This window comes from Herpailurus yagouaroundi, unplaced genomic scaffold (assembly GCF_014898765.1).
Source record: "Herpailurus yagouaroundi ecotype Mexico unplaced genomic scaffold, PumYag 208, whole genome shotgun sequence".
NCBI lineage: Eukaryota > Metazoa > Chordata > Mammalia > Carnivora > Felidae > Herpailurus > Herpailurus yagouaroundi.
Genome location: NW_024412439.1, coordinates 9,077,230 through 9,087,207, shown reverse-complemented (window position 1 = coordinate 9,087,207; position 9,978 = coordinate 9,077,230). Strand labels below are relative to the sequence as shown.

At 55.9% G+C, this 9,978-nt stretch overlaps 1 protein-coding gene across 1 annotated transcript in view; it reads left to right on the top strand.

Annotated features, from left to right (window-relative positions):
* Positions 1-9,978, top strand: part of NTN1 (netrin 1) — a 170,019-nt gene that overhangs the window by 101,978 nt on the left and 58,063 nt on the right. Inside the window, exon 2 of the mRNA XM_040453214.1 lies at positions 4,541-4,729. Coding sequence (XP_040309148.1) covers positions 4,541-4,729 — 189 coding nt within the window. The remainder of the gene's footprint in view (positions 1-4,540; positions 4,730-9,978) is intronic.

Genomic DNA, 9,978 nt, shown 5'->3' with positions numbered 1-9,978 from the left:
AGCTCAGAGCATTTGTCCCACTTTATCTGAGAGCTTGTTGCCGAGAGCCCTCGTCTGCCCCCTCCTTCTGTCAGATAGGGAGCCCTGGATAGTTGAGGAGGCATCATCCATCCCTGTCTCCCTCATGGCCAATGGCATAGGGCCTGGCATGTAGCTGGAGCACTCAAATGTGTGTTGAATTGAATGGGCCTGGGGGTTGATGAAGGATCAGACAACCCATCTTGGTGGGACAGGTTTGGAAAAGCTTAAGGAATGGTGGTGACAGGCATATGTTAAAATAGGACTTAGAGGATATTTTGATGGGACCACCTCTTGGGCCCCTTTCCCCATCAGGTTTCAGGAGGCGGAGATGGAGGGGGGGGGGTGGACTCCTGCTCCTACCTCCTGCTTCGTGTTACACCCCTGGGTCTGAAACACAGCCACACGTGATGTGTCCTTGGGGATCCCCACATGACAGCTGAAGGAGGGCATGGGGCTTGGGGTCTAGACCAGACCAGCTCTCTCTGGGTGGCTGGGGGACCCCTGGATAAGATGCAGTGCCTCGCAGGGCTCCTGGCTCTGGCTCACCGAGGTTCATCAGAGGTTGTGCTGCCCCCCTGCCCCCTTCTCCCCCAGGCTGACCTCTCTGTTCTCACAAAGCTACCCTTTCCTTCCCCTGAAGCCTTGAAATCTGATAATGAAACTAATACCCAATATTTTTGCCTCCAAGAGAGGCAGGAGATAAACAGGAAGGCCTGAGGGATTAAGGTGTCTTTCTGAGGGCCTGGCTGGGAGTGGGGTGACATCTCTGTGTGGAGCTGAGGGACCCAGATGGGGGCCGCTCTGCCTGATGCATTTTTCCATTTGTGTAGAGAAAATAAAACACAGAGAAAAGAAAACAAGCCGTAAAATACTTTGCAGAAGCCTGAGCGTGGGCAATTGCCACTTGATGTCCCCTGACAGCTCCAAGAGGTGGGAGGGAGGGGAGCCCTGCCTTTTGATGTCCGGCCTCTGAGTTTTCTTTTGTGTGACCGGTTGTTTGGGAAGAATCTTGTGTTGGTGTAAGGTGCATATGGAAGACGGATACCACCTGGGGCTCCCCTTGGGGTGGGGAAGGGAGGTTGCTGAGCTCCCTGGAGGGGCTCAGAGGTTCAGGCAACCCCACTGGGGAAGTGGGGGGTAGCTAGCACTGTCTTTATGGAGGAAGACACAGGAGTAGCATCTGCCTCCAAGAAGGACCAGAAGATACTGCCGGTGGGGCTTTTCCCAGTACGAGAGGGCCTTGAGGAAGCCAGACCTGGTTGCTCTTCCCAGATCCCTGTCCCTGGGCAGGGGTGCCAGGTCCTTTGACTTCTGTGCCAGTAGGAAAGCTCCAGATTCTGTACTATAGTCCCCGCTGTTCCTTCCAGTGACGTGGGTCCTTTCCTCTGAGGCGCTGGGCCAAGAGCCAGAAGACCCAGGTTCTGGTCCTGGGCCCCCATTTATTGCCCTGGTGCAATAAATGGTAGGTCACTTAACCCCTCTGAGTAGCCCTCAGCACCCTCATCTGGCTGAGTCCAAAGGGACAGTGGACATGCATACACATGCACAATGGTCCCTTGTGCTGGTGGGCAGGTGAGGCTGAGCTCAGTCCCAGACACTGAAGGGGCTGAGGGACCCTTGGTAAGACTCTCAGGAATCATTCTCTGGCCTCATTTGCCTTCTGATTGCTTCCACACTCAGGCATAAACTGAGGCTTTCCCCCTTGTGGCCCCCACAGTGCCTCCCCTTGAGCCCCATCCTTCTTGTCAGTTGAGTGACTAATGGGCGTGTCTTTAGCGAGAACATTTAAAGAAACGTGTACTGTCAGAGAGACCAAATTAAAGAGGCAAAATTTTTTTACATCACAAAAGTAATAAATGAATAAGAAGCTGGTACAAATTTGTGCCACTTGTGTGGTAGAAAAGACACATAGTTTTTAATGCATCGTATGTAAGAGCACTGGACGTGGTAAGAAAAAAAACAACCCCACCTTATTTGAAAACTGGGCAAATGGCATGAACAGGCAACGTACATACACACACACACACACACACACACACACACACACAAAAGAAATATAAATAGAAAAACAAACACATGGCAAAATGTCCAACCTTACTGGGAATCAAAGACATGCAAATTAAAATCATGTGTGTGTGTGTGTTTTCCAGACGAACTGGCGAACGTTAAAAAAAAAAAAAGAATTCTGATACTAAATGCGTGTTGTTATTTTTTTTTTTTCAAGGGTGTGGCGAAATAGTAGCTCTCATATCCTGCTGGAAGGGAGTGGAAGCTAGGACAGCCTTTCTTCAGGGCAATTTGGATCCTGAGTTAAAAACATGTAGATTCGAAAGTTAACCCGGTTGTGCTGTCTTGAGAAATTCACTGCACAGCAGCCATCAGGGCAGGGCACAAATATACATCCAAACCCGCCTCTAAATGCACCTATTGGGGATTCCAGGGAGCCAATGACATATATGCGTGCAGGAGAGGATTAGACAACCTTTCAAAATCACGATGAACTGTATCTGGCATTAAATAGTGGCCATCATTGTGAGAAAATGGGCCACGAAGTGAAAATGTACAGTATGGTCCATGTCCATGGGAAAGAATAAAATAGCCCCACAGCTGAGCAAAGGTTAATTCAAGCCTGCAAGGAGAGACCCCTGCATTAACAGCGGTCGCTGGAAATCTGAGTGCATTTTTTTCCTCTTTTTTTGCTTTTGTTTATCAAGTGTCTGGCCCCACGCACTTCTTTAGACGTTATGTAAAATGCAATTTGAAACATGCTTAGCACAAAAGCAGGCAAAGTGTATTGAAGCAAGAGTGGGCAAGACGTAAGCTGGAGTTACCCTGGAGGTACGAGCCTACAGAAGCAGGTCATGGGCGTCATGGGGTGGTCTGAGGGGGCCGCACTAGATGCCAGGGGGCTGGGTTGGGGGGGGGGGAGATGGGCCAGGGACAGACGTTGAAGCCACGGCTTGGAGGATAAGAAGGATGCAGACAGATGAGGCGGAGCCTGGGGAGAAGAGGGTCACGGAGGGGACAGGCAAAGGGTCCTCATGCATGGAATGCTCTAGAAACTGAAAAAGATTTGGGACAGCTGAAACATAAGAATGAGAGCGGGTGAGCAGAGCTACAGTCGGGAGAGAAGCAGGACCGGCTTATTTGGAGCTCCGAGGGCTGTGACATCTGATTTAGATTTTACCCAGAGGAACATCGGCAGGGCCATTGAGAGATTTTCAGTTGGCAGTGGACATCCTTAGATTGCAGCTCAGAGCCGCTGAATTGTGCGTGGTGTTGAGGCAGCCTGGAGGGCCCAGCTTGGGCGATGGATGGGGTGGTGAGGAAGGGATGGGTTTGGGGGAAGTGCCTCTGGGCCCAAGTGGAGGCCCCACACGGGATGCTGGAATGCGCATTTGGGAGCCAGGAGTACGAGGCAGTGACATCTGAGCAGAGGGGAGAGGGTGCTGAGTCCTGAGGGGTGTGCAGGGAGCAGGCAGAGGCAAGCAGGGGGCTGGGCAGGAGGAAAAGCAGATAAGAGGGTGCCCAGGGCCGTGCGAAGCTTCCCGAGGGGAAGGCGGGAAGGAGGACAGTGTAGCGCCCCCCCCCCCCCCCCCAGCCCTCAGTGCACTCAGAGCAGCCCAAGACAGAGGACAGCCCTGGTGGCTGGAGCTCAAGGGGGTGGGCAGTGTGCTTGGCCAGAGCCGAAAGCCCTGGAAGCAACGCAGGGGTCCGCTCTGGCTGCTCTAACAGAAAACCTCAGGCTGGGTGCTTAACCAACAGACATGCATGTCTCAGGGTTCCGGAGACTCCAAGTCCAAGGTCAAGGTGTCCAGTGGGTTGGTTTCTCCTGGGGCCTCTCTCCTGTGCATGTGCACCCGGTGGGTCCAAACTGCCTCTCCCTATCAGGACTCCAGTTGCATTCGCTGACGGCCCACCCTCGGGGCCTCATTTTGATGTCATCACCTCTGGAAAGGCCACATCTCCAAACACAGACCTGTTCTCGGGTGTAGGGTTAGGGCTTCTGCATACAAATGGACAGAGGGGCATCATTCGGCCTCCCTCCCCCCCCCCCCCCGCCCCCAATAGGCAGGATCGGGGCGTGAGATGAGGCGGATGCCAGCTCCACCTCCCAGCTTTGAGGGGTGTGTATGTGTGATGGGAGGGTTGGGGATTGCAGGTTGCTGGGTAGAAATGAACAGACTCCGTTTGAGAGGGAAGCAGGAGCCACGGCCGTGGTTCAGGTACTGCTGGGTGGCCGGTGGGTGCTTCTGGATCCAATTTTGGACGCAAAGAGGGAGTCAAGGAGAAGCTCCAGCCGAAGGACTGCGGTCCGGCAGGGGAAGCTGGGGACAGTCTCTCCCGCAGCCCAGCAGTGGAGCGGGAGATGTTGGGGACAGTCTCTCCCATGGTCCAGCATTGGAGTGGGGGGGCTTCTGGGGACAGTCTCCCCTGCGGTTCAGCAATGGAGTGGGGGGATGTTGGGGACAGTCTCTCCCGAGCCCCTGCCCTGACGCCTCTCCCTGCCTCCCCGCAGCCTGTAACTGTAACCTGCACGCCCGGCGCTGCCGCTTCAACACGGAGCTGTACAAGCTGTCGGGGCGCAAGAGCGGGGGCGTCTGCCTCAACTGTCGCCACAACACCGCCGGCCGCCACTGCCACTACTGCAAGGAGGGCTACTACCGCGACATGGGCAAGCCCGTCACCCACCGGAAGGCCTGCAAAGGTAGGCAGGGCCCCGGGGCCCCGCGAACACCGTCCCCTCCCTCTGCTTTTCCGTTTCCTGGTCCCGGGTACGGACCTGCCTGGAAAGAGAGCGGGTCATCTGCACGCATGCGCACACGCGCACGCACGCACACGTAACGCGCCCTGACGTGTGTGCGCACACGGGCCCCCGGCCTTCGGAGGTGGAAGCCAGAACAAAGGGGCGATGGAGAAGCTGCTCCGAGGAGAAGAAAGGAGGTGGGACCCCGGTGGTGAGGGTGCCGGCCCCGCCCCCGCCCGGCTGCTCCTCCGGCTGCACAGGTGCGCCGCATACCACAGGCCTGGGGTCAAGTTCGCCAGGCTTACCGGCGGCGGCACAAAGGGCCCTCTTTTACCGAAGCCACGCGGACCTATTCCTTTGGATGTGTGCGCGCCCCCCTTTCCCCCGGGCCCCCGGCCCCCCGGCCCTCGCCCAGACACACATGGTCACCGTCGCGGTGAGGTCGGCCCGCTTCAGGGGCAGGGTCTCCGAAGGAACATTTAATCCACCTGCAAATAGCTTTGCTTCTCAGGACACGAAGTTAAAGGGAGACCGGAGACTATTTTCGGTCACGGAGGCGAGCTCGAATGTTTTAACTTTCTGCGAGGTGTTTTTCTCCCCTCGCAGAAAAGCAATGGACAGATGACTCAGAGGAGCTGATGACATGCCAGGGAACTTAGTGACATAGGGGGTGGGGAGACGTGGCCCCCTCCCCGCTCCACCCCCCGACTCCACACTTGCTTTTGGGAATTCCAGGAAACTGAGCTGTCCGGGCCCAAAACTTGGGGTCTAGGGCCAGAGCTTGCCGTGAGCAGGGCTTCCCAAGAAGATCTTGATGCTTGAGGGCTCGTGGCCACCATCCGGCGTGGACGGGGTCCTGACGCGGACCTGCGTGGACTCCCACACGGGCAAGACCCCAGCCTTGTCGGGCTCAAGATGATGAGCTGCGGTCGAGAAACCCCTCAGTGGCCACGGCTTAGCCTTTGGATGAAGCCAGAGCGTCTTATCAGGAAGTCTGCCAGATGTTGGGCACTTGTGTGCAGGACCGATCACCCGAGTTGTGGGCCTCAGTGCGGGGCTTCTTGTCCTGGAATTGCTAAGCATTTAAAAAATGGCAGCAGCACGTGCCCTTGTGAGCCCCGGGCCCGTGAAGCCGGCCCTGCTTGTGGAGAATTACTTTTCTCCAAAACAAAACAGCCTCCCGGTCTGTCTCCTCCAGGAGCAATCCCTTCGGTTCCCCAGGAACACGGATGAATCCGGTGGCTCCCAAGCCACCAGCAAGCTGTCCTTCCAGATCTGTGGGCTCGAGGCTGCCTCTAGTGGTAGTCAAGAGAAGTTTACGCCTAAAGGCAGCTGGGCTATTTCCGCCTCCCCAAAACAGCCAATCAAGGTGAGGCTCCCCCAGGAGACTTTTGAGTAGCAACTGAGGTGGCCTGGGAGAAGGACCCCAGAAACGTCTACCATGGCGGGAAGGCATGACCAGGGAGAGAGGGCTTTGGGTTTTGAGACCATAGTTGGAAGGTATCCAGCCCCTTTGCTTCTTGTCTTTTGTTCACAGAAATCAAAGCCAAAGTCTTGGAAACAACTGGTAGGCATAGATTCCTTGGGGGAAATTTTAATCACCGGGAGGCACTCAGGTGGACAGCCCCGTGCCCGTTGTGGAGAAGGTCTCAGCTCTGCGTTGAAGGGCAGTGGTTGTGTACTGTGATGCCAGTTTCTTTCTGCCTTTCGTGAAGGAAAGTTGTGTCCCCTGCAGAGGCAGTTGGGAGCGGGGGGCCTCTGTCATCTGACCATTTGCCTCCTCTCCCTCTGCTTGCTTGATGTGGGAAGGTGCAAGAGCCACGTGTGGCCTCTCATGGCTCAGGGTGAGATGTCCGGAAGCCACAGGGTCCTGGGAGCCTGCAGATTATCCTCTGGGGCCCTGCCACTCCGGTTAAGTGGCGTGGAGACACCCGGTGGTCCTGTCTCGTTATTTCGAGCACTGTGGCTGGCCTTGGTGGCTCTGTCTTCCCTCTGAGCCTTGGACAGCAGCTGTCTCCAGGTTTGGTGGGACCTTGGGAGAAGAGCCCAAGGAAGAGGACAAATGTAAGAACCTATTCTGCCCAGAAGGACACCTGCGGATCCTGCCAGGGAAACGTGACAGGCAGGCAGAGGTGGGACAAGGTGTCTCCTGACTGCAGGAGAAGACAAGGCTTCAGGGATCCTGCCTCCTAATTGGGGACGAAAGACAACTGCGAAGAAGATCCCTTCCCTGATTGGTGAACAAGAGGAATGCGACCTGAAAGGTCCCACCTTTTCATCGGTGAGAAAAGGCGTCTCTCGGAAGTTCCTGATCTTTCCCCTTCCCCCTCCACGGAGGGGCTGAATCTTTGAATCCTCTGTTCCCCCTTGGGACGTCTCCCACCAGACTGAGACCCTGAGCTCTTGGGGGGAACCGGCTGCAGGAGGTCAGACGCCGGCAGGGGACTGTGTACCTTTGAGGTGTTCAGACGGGAGTCTCTCTGTCCCTCCCCAACTCCCACCCCACGGAGTCTGTCCACCGTCTTGTCTTTGCAGGGCGGGACGGTTTAAGGAAATGGTCCCAGCATTTTGCTCTGTGATGGGTTGCTCTCAGAGGCTGCTGAAGTCTCCCAAGTCCTGGAGATGTGCAGCCTGGCCAGGCCCCGGCCTCCGGGGGCTCACCTTGGGGAGCCCCGTCACGGCCTCACGTTCTGTGTGCTCTTTCACCCTGTTTTGGAAGCATTGCACTGGGGTGGGGGTGGGGGGCACTGGGACGTCTGACAGAGGCTCTTGACTCCAATCAACAGTTGACCTGAGGGTGCTTGGGAATGGCCACTGGGGCCCTTTTTACCCCTGACTTCCCAGGGCCTGGGAGGAGCCCCAGGCAGGGGGCTGAGGCCACCCAGGCACTGCTGATGATTGGCTGGCTCTCAACCTTGATCGGTTGGAGCAGGGCTGGACCCAGACAAGAACAGCTTGGAGCAAGGGCATTAGATTCCAAACGTTATTATGCAGTCGTCCCATTTGGGAAGTTACATAGCAACAAATTCGTTGGGTTCTTTCTCCCCTCCCCTGGTTTAGAACCAAGCCCGGGGCTGGCTGGCCGGGCTGGTGCATACAAAGGGCTGTAATAAACATGCCCAGGGAACAGGCGGCTGCACTCTAGGCTATTCAGTGCAATTTCACAGCACTGGGAAGGCCTCATTATGGCGTGGGCTGTTGTCCTATACAAAGTCAGATGAGATGAATTTCTCCCTTTTCTCCGCAGAATGGTTTGTGAAAGATACTCTCATCCTGGAATCTGTCAAAAGATAGGCGGTTTTGTTTATCGTTTGTCTCCTTTATGGACTTGGGGGCTCTTTTCTCTTTGGGGCCAGCAGAGAAGACGCCGCCTTTTAACCATGCCAGCCGTGTCTCCATTTAAACGATATTAATTTATCATCTTCCCAAACCATCTGTGACGGATAAAGACGTTCCGGGAGTCTGCCGCGAACCGAGTCGCGAAGAGAATTAAGAAATTAACCGCTGCATCTAGCGCCCCCGCACAAAAGGGCTTGAGTCCCACGTTGCTGAGCAGCAGGGTTTCTTTCGCTGGATGCGCTGCCCCCTTCAAAGCCGCGGTCAGCGTGGGCCGCTGCAGGTCACCAAGAAGGTGTCCGGGTCCTTGGAATATGCGGGCCGTCACGGGGCAGCGCGCGCTGGTCCTTGCCGCTGCCCCCCCCCCCCCAACCCCCTGTTTCTTCCCTCAGCTCTGCGAGAGCCTGGGGAGGAAGTGGGCTCCCCGAGCCACCCCCCTTGGCTCCCTGACCATGAGTGCGGCTCCCTTGTCTTTCCTACCCTCGGTTCTCGACCATCACTCCAGGGCACCCTCAGTAGATTTCTCTCTAACTTGTTCTCACCCTTGGTTGCAATTTGGAATCACCTGGAGATTTGAAAATGCTGACGCCTGAGTCCTACCCACCCCGCCCTGGGGGGATTCTGGTTTATTTAACGAGTCAGATGAGACCTGAGCGCTGGGGGATAGGAGTGAGGTGGGGAGTTGGGGGGCTGTGCTGGCGTTGAGAAAGGAGGCGCTCACAGGGATCCCCAGGATTTATTCTTTTGAGAGGAGAGGTTTATCAGTGAATTCAAGTGTTTTTTTTTTTTTTTATGGCCCTCTTGATGGAAACTGGGTGGGAGGGGGTTGTGTTTAAAATTTAAAGAAAAAGAAAAAATTAAATTTTGCCGGGCAAGGTTTGGAGCTTAGCTGGTGCGTGCTATGGTGCTTGTGTCCGGAGGAAGGCATTGGATCAGCTGGTTATCGCAGCTAGATTTTGTGTGTGTGCGCACGCGCGTGTGAGATTGGATCATTTGAGGGTTTAGTCACAGCACAGCTAGGAGCCTGGGACCCCATACTCCTCCCTGACTCTAAGGTGGTGTCCATCCAGCCTACAAAAGCCTAATAGCCTTGGGAGCGCCCTTTCTTTCTGTGGGTCCCTTGTGACCTTTCCTTTTCCTGTCTGTTATGCCGGGACCGCTGGGGTAAGGATGGTTGGCTCAGGCAGGAAGGCACTCGGCGGCCACCGCAGCTCCCAGCTTAGAGGACAGAGACCACCGCACGAGGGGGTGGGTGCTATCAGGGTGCTGTTATGGCCCAGCACCCATGGAGAGAGAGAAAATCCCCCATGGAAGAGCCAGCTCCGACTGTGGCCGCTGTGGGCGCATCCTCTCCCTGTTCCCTGGGGAACGTGGAGGTCAGAAATCCCGATCTCTGGCTTTGGCTCCGGGTTCAAAGCCTGCAGCGGCAGGAAAGTCATGTGACCTCCCTAGACCTCAGTATCCTTCTCTGTGAAATCGCGTCCAGATTTATGATCTCTGAGTCCCAGCCAACTTCCACATTCTGCATCCCGCGTGCTCTTTTTAAATGTTCAAAGTTTTACGGGTTGCGGGCCACCCCCCCCACCCCGTAACAATGGGACAGTGTCCTGTGTCAGTGAAGTTTGCGGCCCGGGAACTTGGAAAAGCTGGCGGAGCCAGGAAATCGGGTGCAGGTGGTTGGGTCCCAGGGTCTTTACAAGTGAAGAGAGTCGTGGCTTCCGGGACCGGCCCACACAGTGCCCTGTGGGGCCTTCCAGGCTCTACTCTGTGTCTCATTCCCTGGCACCCCGGGTGTCAGCCACCTCCTCTCTGAAGCCCACCCATCCTGGACATTCCTGGGGAGTCCCCAGAGGCCCTGCTCTTGAGCAGAAAAG